The sequence below is a fragment of the Littorina saxatilis genome, linkage group LG3 (genome assembly GCF_037325665.1).
Source record: "Littorina saxatilis isolate snail1 linkage group LG3, US_GU_Lsax_2.0, whole genome shotgun sequence".
NCBI classification, from domain to species: domain Eukaryota; kingdom Metazoa; phylum Mollusca; class Gastropoda; order Littorinimorpha; family Littorinidae; genus Littorina; species Littorina saxatilis.
The window spans coordinates 58,949,731-58,968,796 of record NC_090247.1 but is presented as its reverse complement, the minus strand read 5'-3'; the positions used below and the strand labels follow the sequence as shown (position 1 = coordinate 58,968,796).

General features: G+C 42.4%; 3 protein-coding genes across 3 annotated transcripts in view; all 3 read right to left on the bottom strand.

The window, feature by feature from the left end:
• Positions 1 to 3,079, bottom strand: part of LOC138962800 (tubulin--tyrosine ligase-like protein 12) — a 35,287-nt gene extending 32,208 nt beyond the window's left edge. Inside the window, exons 1-2 of the mRNA XM_070334762.1 lie at positions 2,799 to 3,079; positions 118 to 233 (exon numbers count right to left, since the gene is read on the bottom strand). Coding sequence (XP_070190863.1) covers positions 118 to 233; positions 2,799 to 2,954 — 272 coding nt within the window. The 5' untranslated portion in view covers positions 2,955 to 3,079. The remainder of the gene's footprint in view (positions 1 to 117; positions 234 to 2,798) is intronic.
• An 827-nt stretch (positions 3,080 to 3,906) lies between these two features.
• On the bottom strand, positions 3,907 to 5,966 carry LOC138961257 (uncharacterized). Its single transcript, XM_070332858.1, has 2 exons — positions 5,833 to 5,966; positions 3,907 to 5,286 (listed from the first exon to the last, which is right to left on the bottom strand). The coding sequence occupies exon 2, from the start codon at positions 5,284 to 5,286 to the stop codon at positions 3,907 to 3,909; it is 1,380 nt and encodes a 459-aa protein (XP_070188959.1). The 5' UTR covers positions 5,833 to 5,966.
• A 4,353-nt stretch (positions 5,967 to 10,319) lies between these two features.
• Positions 10,320 to 19,023, bottom strand: LOC138962798 (uncharacterized). Its single transcript, XM_070334760.1, has 6 exons — positions 18,901 to 19,023; positions 18,465 to 18,616; positions 16,600 to 16,984; positions 15,243 to 15,425; positions 14,303 to 14,561; positions 10,320 to 11,134 (listed from the first exon to the last, which is right to left on the bottom strand). The coding sequence occupies exons 1-6, from the start codon at positions 18,911 to 18,913 to the stop codon at positions 11,053 to 11,055; spliced, it is 1,074 nt and encodes a 357-aa protein (XP_070190861.1). The 5' UTR covers positions 18,914 to 19,023; the 3' UTR covers positions 10,320 to 11,052.
• Between the last annotated feature and the right edge of the window lie 43 nt (positions 19,024 to 19,066).

Genomic DNA, 19,066 nt, shown 5'->3' with positions numbered 1-19,066 from the left:
GAGTGCAATTAACCTCTGAGTAGAAAACTAAATATCACAAACAACAGAGATCTGTACATTTAATAATACATGTACCAGTCTAAGAACAACATTAGCGTGGTAACACAGAGCACTGACCTTGTTGAATCCTGTGCCTTGACGCCCTTCTCATTGTGGACCATCATGCCGTATTCAGTCGGTCGGTCTTCAAACTGCTCTTGGACTTCCACCACATACTGTCCGATATCATATGTCTGGAAATAAAATACAACAGGAGAACTCAAAACTTTTTTTTTCTTTTTCCAGAGCTGTTTTGGACACTTTAGGTCATTCTTAATTACTACCTTTCGAATGGAATTCAAGCGAATATTCTTAGTTAAAAAATACTTGTATGAGAATAACATATTATTGAGGTCTGTCAGTTGTGTATGTTAATGTAGTGTGGAAATTCTTGAGTATCACGTGAAGGGCTGACGTACAAAGGTAACATACCAAACCTGTTTACCCCCATAAGTGTTTTGGAGTAATGCTCAGCCCCAAAAATAGTAATCCTGGCACAAAAATAGTAATCATCCAGCATTCGTCGCCAATTACAACGCACATGACAACTGTGTCTGCGAAACGCAATCATGCACATATATCCATCATTCACAAACAAAACACATCAGTCAATTTTTGTAGTCATCATAATTTCAAAGAAGATCACATCAAAAGCACATGCATCACTGATTCTTTTTCTTTTGCTCGTAGTAGGCCTTTTTCAGTGTGTCAAGCGCTTCTCTACTGTACTTGCGCTTGCCGAATGAGTGAGGGCGAGACTTCACCACTAGAATCATCAGACAGACATGATCTCTGGTCAGTCCTGTGCTTTTTCACCCCATTTTGCCATTGAAAAAAACAATGCCAAACATGTGAATTAATAAAAAAAAAAAATAAAAATAAAAATAATTAATCTTTTTAATTTTTATTTTATTTATGAAAATCGTAGTCTTGACACGGATAGCGGAATGGCGTATTTTTTGCAGAAAATCGTAATAAATTACGCCAAAATCGTAAGGGTAAACAGGTCTGACATACCGAAGCCGTGCAGACAAAAGAGATACAGCAGTCCCTGCAATGTACGGCCCCCGGCGTGAGCGGACACCTGACATGTACGGACACATTTGCTCGGCACGGAGTGTTTTCCTTCTATATTTCCCCCCCCTTAAACGGACACCTGCAAAACGTGGACGCGGACACTCATTTTCGGTCCCAACAGCAGGTCATACCTCCAATGTACGGACAGACCATCGTCAAATGTTCACCACAACAAAGTCGATAACAGAGCAGTCCGGCTCTTGGTACAAAGATCACAGCCGCAATGGCGTGATGACAGTCACTGATAACTTGAGTGCACGTGTACCCATCAGGAGAGAGAGGGGGGGGGGGGGGTAGTTTTGGTCAGGAGTGGAGTACATGCGAAGATGCCAACATGAAACTGCACTGTGCTCTTTATTCTTGTCTGTTGGACGTAAACAACAGAAACCACATGTACAGTCAATGAAGGTCCTGAGCGAAAGAGAGTGAAAAACGGCCACAGTTCTCAGCATGTGTGTCTGTGTGTAACCTCTTTCATTGACAAGATACTCCTGTTTCCCCTCAGCCTCGACCAGTGAGTCGGTTGCCTAATCTGTGAACCCTTCAGTTGTCTTGCTTTGTCAAAAGTTAGGACACAGTCAACTGGTTTTGCTCTGAGTGAACAGTGCAGCTGGCCTCTCTGGCCACAGCCCCAAACAGTACATGGCTGGCGGGAGTGAGAGAGGGGGAGGGGGGGGGGTGGAGGGGTAGCTGGCTAAACTCTGTGGGGTGTCCGGTGTCACTACATGTCAGCAGGAAGAGCATTGGAGAGAAATAGAGAGGTGTACTCTTCCACACAATTTCCAAGCATCAGTTGTCACGGCTTGGGGTAGGCATTAGTGAGGGAGAGTGGGAGCTGTGTTATGTACTGTGTATTTCCGACTGAAGAGTGAAAAGTCACTGCCATGCCACATGATCGGCATGCAGTCAATAAAGCCAGACAAGAAGAAAATAAATTACATGACTATGACATGCAGCTCTATCTGCTGCTATTTCTTCAAACTGGTTTTCAAGCTTATTCTTTCAAAGCATCTGCACACGCTCCTCTGTGCTGTGTTTGTGTGGCTGCTTTCGTATGTCAGTGCATGGTGAGTGTGTTCACTGCCTTGAGGATTTATTTTATCTCTTCTTTTCAACACTTTTCATACAAATCATTTTTACAGAACGTTTAAAGAAGTATTAGGAGTTTATTGTTATTGTTTAGTAGCCACAAGAAGTGATTAGCATAGATTCAATCCTGTTGTTTGTGTGTCTCTGTGTGAATGTATGGCGGAGGGGGGGGGGGTGGGTGTGGTCACCCCTCCCGTGACCGGACACCTGCAATGTACGGATAGTTTTGCTATGGCCCAAGGGTGTCCGTTCATGAGAGGGACTGCTGTAGCCTGCAAATGTGCTAACAGAAACAGCCTATGTAACAGCAGTACCTGCGATGTATGGACCCTCCCATGAGAGGACACCTCCCTTATTAAAATGACACCTTCTTTTTTCCCTTTCTATATTATTTCTACCAAAGTATACCTGTCATGAAAGGCCACCTGCACTGTAGGGACACTTTTGGCTGGTCCCAAAGGCGTCCTTTCATCGCAGGTACCGCTGTACAATGTGCGCCGCCATTTTGTCGGGTACTTATTTTCTCCGAAAACCCCCGAAAACCCCGTCTAAACAAACTAAATCTAGCTTCAAAGTGAAGTATTGATACAGACCTCCTCTTTGATTTTGATGTACACAGTTCTCCAGAGATGCTCTGGGACACCAGACGCGAGGAACTGTGGTTTGAAAGCTTCCAAAAATTCCTCCTCCGTCAAATTCATACCGTTGTTGTCTGCAACTTCTCCGTTAGAATTGTTTTTGTCTGCCATATTTACGATATGCTTGACTAAAACACAAGTTGATGAGTTCAGAGATGCGTCGAACTAGATGTAAATGAAACGAAACAGAGACAGCATGTTCGCGAAAAATCTGTCTGTGAGAATTACGGCCCCTTGTAAATTGTCTATTCACCGAAAACACACCAAAATTGCTCTGCAACTAAGTTTGCCTTGCGCTGAGCTTTGCGAACACAGAATCAGAATCAGAATTTATTGTCATTAAAGCACATAGCCTATTGACACATTGACAGTGTGATGTGTTCATTTAGGATTCATCTGTGTGTGTGTGTGTGTGTGTGTGTCAGTGTGTGTGTGTGTGTGTGTGTGTGTCAGTGTGGGGGAGGGAGGGGTAGGGTGGGACAAAAAATCCTTATTGGAATATCTCATTCAATACTTAAGACAAAAACACAAAACTGGTGTCATCAGAAACTTTATTGAATTTGCCACAAAACAAAGAAAACAAAAAATAGATTTATTTAACCGACTCAGGAGAATTCGCAGTTAAAAACGCAAACAAATGTGGGGCAGGGTGGAACATGACGGGGCAGGATGGGACATTGCTTGGGGCAGGGTGGAACATGACGGGGCAGGGTGGGACATATGAATTTGTGTGTGAAGTTAAGAACCTTGTACCAGCTAAAACAACGCCCTCGTGAGTCTTCATTGACATTGAAGATTTCCGATGATTGGTGATAAGATCCCTGTAGAGTCCACCGCCTGTCCTCACTGAACAAACGCTTCTTTGAAGCTCTGGCTTTCTTGGCCACAGCTCGAGGTTTCTTGGGCACAGCTCGAGGTTTCTTGGCCACCTTTTTCTTCTTCGCTTCCATCTCTGCTTTTTGTGGTGTGTCCGTCAACACTCGGCTTCTGCCAAGCGCTTGACCGGTACGCTTCCTCTGCTGGGTAGCCTTTGGGTATGGCCTGATAACTCCAGGTGAGCAGATCAGAATAGAGTCAGGGGAACGAGATGCGCTTGGATCAGGTGGACAGTCAGCAGCGCTTGGATCAGGTGGACCGTCAACAGCAGCGTTTTGGGCGGCTTGTGTTGAAGTTTCAATGGGAGTGGTTGATTGTTGACAGGGTTTGTCGCTGATGTAGCTTTGGTAGAAGTCGGTTTCTGAAAAGACTTCGGTATCCAGTGGGCAGATGCCCGTGGACTTGAAACCACTGGGGATGTTCTGAAAATGTTTGTGAAGGCACGGTTATATGCAGCGCCAAGGATTCCTGCGACGTCGTGGATCGTCTGACGTTTTCCAGGGTTGTTGTACATCCATGAGGTGATCGCTGCGTTATACTGCCTCTTCAGCGGGCTAAAGACGGTCTTGTCCAACGGTTGGAGCCTGTGACTACAGTGGGGAGGGAGACTCAACAGCACAATGCCGTTGTCTCTGCAGTAGTCAACTGCTTCCACTGAGATGTGGGATACATGATTGTCTAGAATGACAAAGACTTTTTTCTCCACCGTGCATCGAAGATGTTTCTGAATATGGTGGAGGCACTGCACGAAGATTTCCTGCGTCATCCACCCGCCTGGGTTACAAAAGCCTTGGGTGCCTGGTGGTGCACCGAAGAGCATATGGTTCTTGAAGTTCTTTCTTTGGAACACGAGGCAGGGTGGCAGGCAGTTCCCGATGCCGTTGATGATGCCCAGCATCGCAACTGTCTCTCCACGCTCATGCGAGACCAGTTGTGCGACCTGCTTGACACCAGCCTCAGCAACCACTTTCTGAGGCCTCTGGGAGGTGGTTAGTGCCGTTTTATCTACATTGTAGATTCTTTCAGGCGTTAGGGTGTGTTCTTGGTACAGCCGCCTCAATTTCTCAAAGAAGGTACCAACATTGTGCTTATTGAATGCAGTTGCTCTTGCAATGCTGGTCGCCTCAGGGGTTCTGATGCTGAGCTGACGATGGCGACTCTTGAATGCTGTCATCCAGTCTTTTCCGGCTTGTTTGTTTTTCTCCCAGTTGTCTGGAACACGATTCCCATTTCGAATGGCTAGGGTGTAAGCTAATGACTTTACAGTCGCAGTGTCCAGAGGAAATCCAATGCGTGATGCGGTCAGTAAGTACTGAACTAACTCAACTTCCTCTTCAATGGTGAAAATCAGCCTTGACTGGGACATCTCACTATATGAGGCCAGCTTCTTTCCTTCGCCATCTTTCCTCACTGCTCGCCTCAAAGAGGATTTTTTAATTCCAAATTCTTCAGCGACTTGTCGGAAAGACTGGCCTTTTCTGACAGCCATCACTGCTTTGTGGAGTTGCTGGACATTCTCAGTAGATCTTTCTGTCCGGTCTGACTTTCTTTTGTATGTTCTCACCATCTGAAAGTGGAAAGAAAATAAAAGGAAACATTTACTTATTTGTTTACTTATTTATCTATTGATTTATTTATGTATTTCAATTTCACATCCTTTGCAAATAGTGATTTTAGACAAACAAGAACAATACCGAAAAAGAAAAAAGAAAAATAATAACTATAAAAGTTTCAACTGAAAAAAATATTGATAAAATTAGTGATATGCATGTAAAACAAACAATATATTATTCATTGTTTATAGACTGGGAGAAATTTACGGAGAGGGGCAGGGTGAAACACCCCAGGGGTAGGGTGGGACACCCAAGGGGCAGGGTGGAACACTGAAGGGGCAGGCTTGGACTGTTCCACCCTGCCCCGTCCCACCCTGCCCCTCAGTGGATCAGTGCAATTAAATCTAAAATTGTCAAGAAAACACAGAGTATTGAAAGTAGCATCCGGCAGCATAATATGCCTGAATAATTTCTCTCTGCAGGTGTCAAGTTTCATTCTTGTAAAGTCAAAACAAATAATACAAAGCTTGCGCCTATTAAAGAGCTAAAAATTTACTTACGGTTGGAATCTGGATAATATTTTCTGCCTCATCAAAACCAAACACGACTGTCTGCAGGACTTTGGCGCCAGACACTGGTCTGGGAAATCACAGCTTGGCGGGAAAACAAAAGTCCCGGATAAAGCATCGCATCATCAACAAGTCGCGTAAGGCGAAAATACAATATTTAGTCAAGTAGCTGTCGAACTCACAGAATGAAACTGAACGCAACGCAACGCAGCAAGACCGTATACTCGTAGCATCGTCACTCCACCGCCCGTGGCAAAGGCAGTGCCCGTGGAATTGACAAGAAGAGCGGGGTATTCGTTGCGCTGAGAAGGATAGCACGCTTTTCTGTACCTCTCTTCGTTTTAACTTTCTGAGCGTGTTGTTAATCCAAACATATCATATCTATATATTTTTGGAATCAGGAACCGACAAGGAATAAGATGAAAGTGTTTTTAAATTGATTTCGAAAAAAAAAAATTGATAATAATTTTTATATATTTAATTTTCAGAGCTTGTTTTTAATCCGAATATAACATATTTATATGTTTTTGGAATCAGGAAATGATGGAGAATAAGATAAACGTAAATTTGGATCGTTTTATATATTTTTATTTTTTTTTACAATTTTCAGATTTTTAATGACCAAAGTCATTAATTAATTTTTAAGCCACCAAGCTGAAATGCAATACCGAACCCCGGGCTTCGTCGAAGATTACTTGACCAAAATTTCAACCAATTTGGTTGAAAAATGAGGGCGTGACAGTGCCGCCTCAACTTTCACGAAAAGCCGGATATGACGTCATCAAAGACATTTATCAAAAAAATGAAAAAAACGTTCGGGGATTTCATACCCAGGAACTCTCATGTCAAATTTCATAAAGATCGGTCCAGTAGTTTAGTCTGAATCGCTCTACACACACACACAGACAGACAGACGCACATACACCACGACCCTCGTTTCGATTCCCCCTCGATGTTAAAATATTTTGTCAAAATGAGCCTGTTCCACCCTGCCCCATGTCCCACCCTACCCCTCCCTCCCCTGTGTGTGTGTGTGTGTGTGTGTGTGTGTGTGTGTGTGTGTGTGTTTGTTTGTGTCTGTGTGTTAGCGACTGAGACGAGAGACTCGACAGACAGACAGAAAAAAACAGAGGTACTGATCGAAGTAGCTAGTACAATACATTTTCCTTCTTTTTTCCCCCTTTTTTTTTAAGCCGCCTTTGTGTTTAAAGCGGCTATTAGGTTTCACTGTGTCTGTTTGGATGTTTGTCCGTTGTCCCACGACAGCATGGTTTAGACTTGTATCTCCCCTGGTACTCTGGGGTCAATTGAGCTCAAATTTACGGTGAGTAGCCGGCTTGAAATTCGGTGGGGCCTAGGGTGTGTGCAAAACGATTAGGTTCTGAACGTCAGTCCATAGAGGTCAGTCAAACTTGAGATAAAATTATTAGCTTTACACGCCTTAATTTACGCGCCCAGTCAGGGAACTTTTTTATTTTAAAGGCCGGATTTGAAATGAGGATGCACGTCTCAAGGTAACACTGACCGTCTGACCGACTTGACGTCGAAGAAATGTGCTAGTGAGACTTGAGACCTTTATTCACGAAGTATGGGTGCTTTTCCAAAGCATGGGTGTGTACACTAGTCAGATAATATATATTTTTAATTCGTTTCAGTTGTCACGTTTTCAAAGACGTTTTCAATATAATGTGAATGTGTACTCAATGTGTACGAGTCTCCGCCGTTCTAAACTCTTAACTTGGCTGACACCCCGACAAGGCGGCTCAATTAAAGGCCACGGTTTCACATTAGGACGCGCGTCTTTATGGCAATTACGTTTTTTCGTGTTGATCTAAATAATGAATTATTTAGCTAAATAATGCTTTGTCTTATACTCTAAGAGAGGCTAGATTTTGCAGAATACACAGTAGCTCAATCCGTAAGAGCGCTCACGTGGAAAGGCGAAGATGCCGGGTTCGAATCGCGTCATGACCGGAACATTTTTTAGTTTATTATTTTCATTCGAGCATGCAGCACGTTTGCGATCAGCCTGAGACTGACTCTCTGTCTGTCTGGACACAAGCGGATTGCCGTCTGTCTGTCTGTCTCTCTCTGTCTGTCTGGACACAAGCGGATTACTGACCGGCCGTCTGTCTGTCAGTGTCTCTCTCTGTCTGTCTGGACACAAGCGGATTACCGTCTGTCTGTCTGTTTTCAGTTTTGCACTCCTAGGCTCTCTCTCCCTCTGCTCTGTCTCGCTCTCTTTTTTTTGTCACTCTCTCTCTCTCTTTTTTATTGCACTGCGTTCTCTCTCTCTCTCTCTCTCTCTCTCTCTCTCTCTCTCTCTCTCTCTCACTGTCTGTCTCGCTCTCCCTTTTTAAAAAAAAATTTCAAGTTATTCTGCAGCATTTCTCAGTCTCTCACTCTGTTTCTTCTTTTTGTGTGTGGTTGCATTCCATTATCTGGGCACAAGCGCATTACCGTGTGTCATTGCTCGAGCTATATATTCGTGCTGTCATCGGTCGAGGTATGTTCCTGCCTTGTAATTGGCGTTGGGATATTTGCGTTTCAGATAGACTTGACATTGAGATCAAAGTGATCGTGGAGAGTTATTTTTATCCTGCTGTATAAATAGAAAATATATAAAGTTAAATGTGCATAATTATTCCTTTTTGTAAAACTTGCCTTCTTGGAAGGCAAATTTGTATTAGTACCACTACTTTGATAAAGTGATGCAGTGGTTCATCCAAGTGATCTTTTGCTAACTAAATGTTTGATTTGCATCACTGATTTCCTTGTGTTGGTATTTCTGTTGCACAAGTCTGCACACACTCACACACACCAGGGGCGGATCAGTTCATTTTATGGGGGGGGGTTTCCAAAAGTATATTGTGAAGATATGGGTGTGAAGGCGCGAAGCGCCGAGCTGACGGCGCAAAGCACCTAGCTTGCTAGGGGGGTCCGGGGGCATGCCCCCTCGGAAAATTGTGAAAAAAAGGATGCAAAATGGTGCAATCGGGTACATTTTGAGGATGATCATTACCAGTTTCAGGCATCAGATTTTGTCACTGATTAATACCCCCAAAAAACAATTTTTTTTTTTGGCTTGGGGGGGGGGGTTTCCGGAAACCCCAGAACCCCCCCCCCCCCCTCCCCCCTGCACACATACGCAGACTGAAACAAAACTTTATTTTCATTTCTTTTTATATTTAGTCAAGTTTTGACTAAATATTTTAACATCGAGGGGGAATCGAAACGAGGGTCGTGGTGTATGTGCGTGCGTGTGTGTGTGTGTGTGTCTGTGTGTGTGTGTAGAGCGATTCAGACTAAACTACTGGACCGATCTTTATGAAATTTGACATGAGAGTTCCTGGGTATGAAATCCCCGAACGTTTTTTTCATTTTTTTGATAAATGTCTTTGATGACGTCATATCCGGCTTTTTGTAAAAGTTGAGGCGGCACTGTCACGCCCTCATTTTTCAACCAAATTGGTTGAAATTTTGGTCAAGTAATCTTCGACGAAGCCCGGACTTCGGTATTGCATTTCAGCTTGGTGGCTTAAAAATTAATTAATGACTTTGGTCATTAAAAATCTGAAAATTGTAAAAAAAAATAAAAATTTATAAAACGATCCAAATTTACGTTCATCTTATTCTCCATCATTTTCTGATTCCAAAAACATATAAATATGTTATATTTGGATTAAAAACAAGCTCTGAAAATTAAATATATAAAAATTATTATCAAAATTAAATTGTCCAAATCAATTTAAAAACACTTTCATCTTATTCCTTGTCGGTTCCTGATTCCAAAAACATATAGATATGATATGTTTGGATTATAAACACGCTCAGAAAGTTAAAACAAAGAGAGGTACAGAAAAGCGTGCTATCCTTCTTAGCGCAACTACTACCCCGCTCTTCTTGTCAATTTCACTGCCTTTGCCATGAGCGGTGGACTGACGATGCTACGAGTATACGGTCTTGCTGAAAAATGGCATTGCGTTCAGTTTCATTCTGTGAGTTCGACAGCTACTTGACTAAATATTGTATTTTCGCCTTACGCGACTTGTATCTTCCTCTCTCTGTTGCTAACCTCTCTCTCTCTCTCTCAGTATGGTTTGAAACAGTTTTGCATGACTTAAGGTCGCGGTTTGTGCAGACCCAGAGACGGTATCCATGTCCCACCCCCCGTGTCATCATGCTCTCTCTCTTTCTCTCTGTCTGTCTCTCTCCCTCTTTCTCTCTCACTCTCAGTATGGTTTGAAACCGTTTTGCAAGACTTAAGTTCGCTGATTAGAATCGGCATGGGTAGGTCACGGGTCAACTGTTTGTGCAGTCCCAGAGACGGTATCCATGTCCCACCCCCGTGTCACCACGGCCACAAGGCGGCTATCTTGCCCTCCGTTAAGGTCAATGCTTGTTTTTACTGATTTCTCCGATTCTTTCTCTCTCTCTCTTTCTATCTCTCACACACACACACACACGTGCTGATTTGTCAGAAAATACCTTGAGACAGTTTAATATATATGTACATGTATGTAATCAGTTTCAAACATAGAAAACAAAACAAAACCAACAAAATACAGGAAGAGTAAAACATGTTTTGTTCTCACAAACAAATATCAAAACAAACTTTCAAATTATGACAATTGAAGTGTAAGACGGAATTTCAACATCCATCTGAATATCAGATACATTATGACCGAGTTTCAGTATTTCAGAACACACAATGTACAAAGGGTGACTTCTCCAACTGGATAAAAAGACGAACACAACAATAGTAATACACATGTTCACTGAAACTAGGTAAAGAGATGCCACAAACACATACACAGAAATACTAACACAATTTGAACGGTTACATTCCTGTGCCACAGAATAATTCCTGTATCGCTGATACACACGTAATACAAATTCAAAATAGATATTCCAATACTGTCAGCACAATGAACTTGCATTCAAGGCATTTGTAGAAGCTGCCACATGGTTTGTTCGGTAGGTTGGTTGGTAGGTTAATGGTTAAATGGTTTGCTGGTTGTTTGTGTGTTTGCTTGTTTTGTTTATTTGTTTGATAAAAATACTGAATAAGATACAATTGACATGCTTGAGCTGGACGGATAGCATGCATTTCAGTCTCTTCCCCCCCCCCCCCCCCATCTCCACCACCCCTCCCCCCAATCTTCTTTGGTAACCATCTTCAGACCATGCTCTTTCTGCCCAGATGTAAGATCACCCTTGGAACTTGAGCAAGCCCAAGGAAATCAAGATGTCCACTTTCTGCCGGAAAGCAGTGTCTCCCTCATGAAGCATCCTGTATGAAATAAAAAGACAAACTCTCTGAGTGATGTTTTGCTTAAAATGTTTGTAACTTGTATAATTATAAACTACCCAGTTTGAGACCCCTACACACACACTTTAAGGCCCTGTTTTCTCTTATTTTCTGCTCTTAACATCCATCTACCTCTGTTATACAGTGGACCCCCCTTTTCTTCTTCTTCTTCTTCTTGTCGTTCGCTGTTAGATCGTCAGTCCGGACTGCAGGGCGAAACGTGCTGTTAAGACATCCACAAATCTGAGAAAATCAGGTCTTAACAAAAAGGGCAAAGCCCATACGACTCACATGCTTTACACATTTTTCCTACCAAAATACATGTGACCTTGACCCAAGGTCATCCAAGGTCATCCAAGGTCATGCAACACAAAGCTGTTAATTCAAGACATAGGAAGTACAATGGTGCTTATTGGCTCTTTCTACCATGAGATATGGTCACTTTTAGTGGTTCACTACCTTATTTTGGTCACATTTCATAAGGGTCAAAGTGACCTTGACCTTGATCATATGTGACCAAATGTGTCTCATGATGAAAGCATAACATGTGCCCCACATAATTTTTAAGTTTGAAACAGTTATCTTCCATAGTTCAGGGTCAAGGTCACTTCAAAATATGTATACAATCCAACTTTGAAGAGCTCCTGTGACCTTGACCTTGAAACAAGGTAAACCAAACTGGTATCAAAAGATGGGGCTTACTTTGCCCTATATATCATATATAGGTGAGGTATTGAATCTCAAAAACTTCAGAGAAAATGGGAAAAATGTGAAAAATAGCTGTTTTTTAGGCAACATTTATGGCCCCTGCGACCTTGACCTTGAAGCAAAATCAAGATGCTATGTATGTTTTTTGGGGCCTTGTCATCATACACCATCTTGCCAAATTTGGTACTGATAGACTGAATAGTGTCCAAGAAATATCCAACGTTAAAGTTTTCCGGACGGACGGACGGACGGACGTCCGGACGTCTGGACGGACGACTCGGGTGAGTACATAGACTCACTTTTGCTTCGCATGTGAGTCAAAAAGGAGGGAGTCTTAAATTGGGGGTAATTTTACAGAGGTTATGAACAGAAAGTGAGAGAAAACAAGGTCTTAACAAGTCGCGTAAGGCGAAAATACAATATTTAGTCAAGTAGCTGTCGAACTCACAGAATGAAACTGAACGCAATGCCATTTTTCAGCAAGACCGTATACTCGTAGCATCGTCAGTCCACCGCTCATGGCAAAGGCAGTGAAATTGACAAGAAGAGCGGGGTAGTAGTTGCGCTAAGAAGGATAGCACGCTTTTCTGTACCTCTCTTTGTTTTAACTTTCTGAGCGTGTTTTTAATCCAAACATATCATATCTATATGTTTTTGGAATCAGGAACCGACAAGGAATAAGATGAAAGTGTTTTTAAATTGATTTGGACAATTTAATTTTGATAATAATTTTTATATATTTAATTTTCAGAGCTTGTTTTTAATCCGAATATAACATATTTATATGTTTTTGGAATCAGCAAATGATGGAGAATAAGATAAACGTAAATTTGGATCGTTTTATAAATTTTTAATTTTTTTTACAATTTTCAGATTTTTAATGACCAAAGTCATTAATTAATTTTTAAGCCACCAAGCTGAAATGCAATACCGAAATCCGGGCTTCGTCGAAGATTACTTGACCAAAATTTCAACCAATTTGGTTGAAAAATGAGGGCGTGACAGTGCCGCCTCAACTTTGACGAAAAGCCGGATATGACGTCATCAAAGACATTTATCAAAAAAATGAAAAAAACGTTCGGGGATTTCATACCCAGGAACTCTCATGTCAAATTTCATAAAGATCGGTCCAGTAGTTTAGTCTGAATCGCTCTACACACACACACACACACACACACACACACACAGACACACACACACACACACACACACACGCACATACACCACGACCCTCGTTTCGATTCCCCCTCGATGTTAAAATATTTAGTCAAAACTTGACTAAATATAAAAAGGAGGGGGTCTTAAAAGGGGGGTTCCACTGTACATACTACAAAATTGCCCCCCCCTACCCCCCCCACATCATGGGTGCATGTGAGGGCCAAAAGCTCTGCCTGAACTTTCCTGGACTCTTCCACAGACACATGATTACAGTAGTACCTGCCATATCCGGTCACCCATTAGTCATTGCAAAGGTGACCGCAAATATCAGGTGGCCGTTCATTACAGGCCCCCTCCTCCTCCAAAAAAAACCCCAAAAACACGATCAAGTTTTCATGAAGAAAAGAAAGCGATCATCCACGAGCCGCCGATTCATTGTCTCTGTTAGTTTTGCTTTTGTTTATACATCTTAATTATTTGCGTGTTTAACTCGATCGTCCTGGCTAAGCTATTGTTTCGTATGTTTCTATGTGTGTTGTTTGGATTATTATATATGTATTTGAGTGTCAGATAAACAAGTGTTTCAAACTCACATCAGCTGTGATCGATCCGGAAGTGACTGCCGTAAATGTACATGTATGCGCATGTCTGTATTTACAGTTTGCGCATGCGTAAGTATTCTCTGCTGCCTTAATAACCTTCACTCTTTGCTCTAAAGTCAGCACCAGTCTTTTCTTTGTTGGAGTTTGTGTTGCCATTCTGAAAGACTGACTGACTGACTGAACAAATTCTTGACGGGCTTGCAAAGGCTTCAAATAATCACTCAACAATCACTCACGTCTTCATTCACGAAACAAACAAACACAAACACGCAGCGATCGCTCACACTCCAATGTAAACAAAAACAATCTTGAGTTTGACTCGTCAGCTTTATTAACAGGCGATACATGTGTTAACAGTTATAGAAAGTGGACAGGTGCTGATTTCTAACGGCCAGATAGCAGGTGGGAGGTGGGTGGGCGGGGAGAGCCACAGGCGCTCGCCCGCGAAAGTGACAAGTGGCCGTTAAGTGGCCGCTCCTGTCGAGTAAGAGGGGCACCTTAGGGCAAAAATCAGTGACCGTTGACCGCGTCAGACAGGTTAACGGCCATTAAGAGTCAATTATAGAAGGAAAACTCATTAGTCATGGGAAAGCTGGCCGCTCCAGGCAGGTTCACGCCCACGAAAGGGCTGGAAATGGAAGGGACTACTGTACATGCACACACATACACACACAAAGCTTACTTCTGTGCTTTTTCCGGATTGCTGCGCAGGTTTTCAATCAACTGCTGCACCTTTGGATCCATCAGGATTTCCCGGTTGGCAGGATCCGACAGGATCTGTTGCACATGCGGATCCACAGGAAATGCAGATTGCTGTGTTCCTGAAGATGCTTTGTTGTCTTGATTCGTCACTTCTGTGATTTTTGGACCTGCATGTGCTGGTGCTGGTTTCTGTGGCGTGCTGGAAACATCTTTATCTCCCATACCTGAAAAGTGTTGCCCTGCAGAGAAAAAAACCAAATGTAACTGACTGATGATGTCACTGCTGTGACTGCCCTTCAGAGAAAAAAACCGAAATGTAACTGACTGATGATGTCACTGCTGTGACTGATTCTTTCATTTAAAAACAAACTACAATTCATCAGATTACAGTTAAAAATTCTATATATATATCAATGGGGAACAGCTTTTTTGCTGAGTTAAGACATCTCTTTTCCCTTATTATTCTTGTACACATCATCCTTTTGAAGTTAGTGATTATAGCGATACGCTTAGAGGTAGGCTAAGTCTCTCGTTCTCTCTCCCTTTCTCTCTCTCAAAGTATATCTTAAACATTTTGGCAGATATATATAACTGAAAAACATAGACAGACACACGGTCATTCACACAAAAAGGCTCTCTCTGTCTCTTTATAAAGCCTCCCTCCGCACACACACACACATATATCTCTCTCTCTCTCTCTCTCTCTCTCTCTCTCTCTCTCTCTCCCTCTCTCTCTCCCTCTCTCTCTCTCTCTCCCTCTCTCTCTCTCTCCCTCTCTCTCTCCCTCCCTCCCTCCCTCCCTCCCTCCCTTCCTCCCTCCTTCCCTCCCTCCCTCCCTCCTCCCCTCCCTCCCTCCCTCCCTCGCTCCCTCCCTGTGATAGTGCGACTACAAAGACAAGAATTTCTCTTCCATGCAGTACCTAATATTCCACAGAATTCTTGCAAGAACTGCTGCATCTCTGGGTTGTTCTGGTACTTGGCCATTGCTTCCATGGGGTTGGTCTGGAATTCTGTCACAGCCTGCATGAAGCGAGGGTCACCCAGCCGTCGACTCAGGGTTTCATTCTTCTGAACCGTTTCAAGCAAGTCCTCTGTGACCCACTCTGGAAGCAAATATTGTTTTGGTAAATATTGAAAAATCAGGAAGCTGAGGGTGAAGGCATGGTCACAAGACTTTATTTTCTTTTCCACCTGTGTCCGACTTCTTGTGTATGCCTATAACCAGTCCTACCTCTACTGAGTCAACTGACAAAAAAATTCTGCCCAGTACTCATATTATATATCAGCAGCTTTCCCCTGTCTCCCTCCTTTTTACATTTAGTCAAGTTTTGACGAAATGTTTTAACGTAGAGCCAGAGGGGGGAATCGAGATGAGGGCCGTGGTGTATGTGTGTCTGTGTGTGTGTGTGTGTAGAGCGATTCAGAATAAACTACTGGACTGATCTTTATGAAATTTGACATGAGACTTCCTAGGAATGATATCCCTGGACGTTTTTTTAATTTTTTCGATAAATGTGTTTGATGACGTCATATATCCGGCTTTTTTTAAAAGTTGAGGCGGAACTGTCACACCCTCATTTTTCAATCAAATTGATTGAAATTTTGGCAAAGCAATCTTCCACGAAGGCCAGACTTCGGTATTGCATTTCAGCTTGGTGGCTTTAAAAAAATAATTAATGAATTTGGTCATTAAAAAATCGGAAACTTGTCATTAACATTTTTTATTTTTTAAACGATCCAAAAGCAATTTCATCTTATTCTTCGTCATTTTCTGATTCCAAAAACATATACATATGTTATATTTGAATTACAAACAAGCTCTGAAAATTAAAAATATGAAAATTATGATTAAAATTAATTGTCCGAAATCGATTTAGAAACAATTTCATCTTATTCCTTGTCGGTCCCTGATTCAAAAAACATATAGATATGATATGTTTGGATTAAAAACAAACTCAGTACGCTAAAAAGAACAGAGATACAGAAAAGCGTGTTATCCTACTCAGCGCGACCATTACCGCACTATTCTGGCTTGTCGATTTCACTGCCTTTGCCACGAGCGGTGGACTGACGAAACTACGAGTATGCGGTCTTGGTGAAAAAATGCAGTGCGTTCAGTTTCATTCTGTGAGTTCGACAGCTTGACTAAATGTTGTTATTTCGCCTTACGCGACTTGTTTTTTATTCCAATGAATCCCATAACTGATCATCAAAAACTTTCCTCTTCAAAGACTTTACCCCACTGGTACACAACTTCTAATCACCGTGTCACAATACCTTTATCTTGCAAAAATCCTTTTGTGGACTCCATGGCTTGCTGAACTTCATCTAACTTCAGTCCAGAGTCTTTTTCCTGTTCTTTTGGCTTGATGAAAGGAATGGAATCTGCCTGGTTCTTGTCAGATTGCACACTGTCTGTTTTCCCTTTTTGAGAGTCTGCCTTTGATTTCTGAGAAGCACCGCTGGACTTAGACGATCCACCGAACAAGAATCCTTTTTTCAGGCCCCCAAAGTCTCCGGAACCAGTCTTTGTGTTTGGAGAGGGCTTAGCACAGTGTGATTTTTCTGTGACAGGTGGAGAACTTGACTGACTGTTGGCTGCTGCTGGTGCTGGAGGTGGTGGAGGTGAGGGTGAAGGCTTGTGATGTGTGGCTTTGCCAATCTGAAATGTGAAGAAGACTGATTTTGTAAGACATTGGAACCTGTCTTTAAGGACTACCCACGGGACCAACCTTCTTCTTCTTCTTCTTCTGCGTTCCTGGGCCAAAAGTGGATTTTTACATGTATGACCGTTTTTACCCCGCCATTTAGGCAGCCATACGCCGCTTTCGGAGGAAGCATGCTGGGTATTTTCATGTTTCTATAACCCACCGAACTCTGACATGGATTACAGGATCTTTTCCGTGCGCACTTGGTCTTGTGCTTGCGTGTGCACACGAAGGGGGATAAGCCACTAGCAGGTCTGCACATAAGTTGACCTGGGAGATCGGAAAAATCTGCACACTTAACCCACCAGGCGGCCGCGGCCGGGATTCGAACTAACGACCTTCCGATAAAGAGGCCGACATCTTACCACCCCGCCACAGCGCCCGTCTCACGGGACCAACCAAAAGTGGTCCTTTAAAGACAGGTGGTTGTTGTTGAAAACTTTACAGCGTTTATTTTCGGTCATAAAGGGCAGGGGGTCCATACCAAGAGGTTGTAGCCAGGGCAGGATCGACTATATTTTTTAAAAGAGGACTAGGATAATGATAAGGATAAGATTTCATACAGTCCTGTAAGGTACCCTCATGGAAATTCGGGCTGCTCTCTCATCGGGAAAAGCAAGCTGCCATACAATATGGCGTTGCTGTCATGTAAATGATGTCATCACAGCAGATGACATAATCCCAGAGTAAAATCGTCACACCGTCACGTGGTGTCTCTCCTCTCCCGCGCACAACCGTTGTAGGAGCATGGCGTCCCCATCTTTCAGAGTTGTCAAGTGTTGTTTCATGCCTTCATTCTAGGTTCAATAAAAGTCTATTGAACCGTTTTAATGGGTGACAGTGTTCATTCTTTGCTCAGTACACGACAGCTACCCATGCGTGTATTCATATTTCCAAGCCCTGAGACTTTCGCTGTGAACTTGGGTTGTTTAATGTGGGCATGCGTGCACACAGGGGTATTTGGACACCGATGAAAATCTGCACAAAGTTGACGCTGGGAAATAAATCCCTCGCCAAACTTGGGGATCGAACTCACGCCGATAGTGACAACTGACTTTGAAGCCAGCACCGCGACCGACTGAGCAATTTCCCCGCCAAAAACAAATCTAAATCTGAGAAAAAAGATATAATTCTGACTACCCGCTGCTAGTGCTACAGCTACTACTGCATAATACATAAAAAATAAAAAAAAATAAAAAAATAGGAGCACATCAAAAAGAAAAAACCCATAAAAAATAGATAAATAAAAGTCTAACAAATAAATTCTGTATGTAGTCTTCTGACTCCAAAGTCCCTAACTCAAGAAAACAGGAGAATAAGAAGTTCAGTGAAAGTTGAAACATTTAATGACTTCTAATCCTAGCCATTTTCTATTCAAAGAGCCAACCTCAATCTGGCTCCAAATATCAAACCCTAAGGATCACATAAACTTACCACAGTGTTGCTGATTTGTGGTGAAGATGTGCTTTTAGGTTTAGTGGCAGTACTTGTTGATCGTCCCTGACCGTGTGTACCCAACTTGATGTCTCTCAATCGTTTCGCCTGCTCAAGTGAAGCAGACATGTCTTCTAGGGGTGGGGGCATATCTTGAAGAAAGAAAAATAAATATATAAAGCATACACATTTTTAGCATACAATATACATGTATATATAGGTCCTTGATTTCTTCTATTATTTTACTTGCTTTTACTTTTAGCAGAGACATCCATGCAATCTCCACAGGATTTCTCAAATTTTGAATCAAGTAAATTGGACCATTCTGCTAAGAATGGAAGGACTCATAGACCCATACAAATCTGTGAAAATCTGTTCGAAAAATTAGTTATGGTCTTACAGATTACATTCAAAAAGAAAAGTGTAGAATTATTACCATCGTCCGCCATTTTGACGCTTTCTCTTGGTGATGCTTGTCCCGAAATCCCAAACACTATTGCGCCGTCTTTTTACCAGAATACTTATTAAAACTACTCCTCGTGATTGTTTAACTCTGCTCAGTAATACAGTTTTACTTTTTCCGCTTCAATTCTTCTGTTATA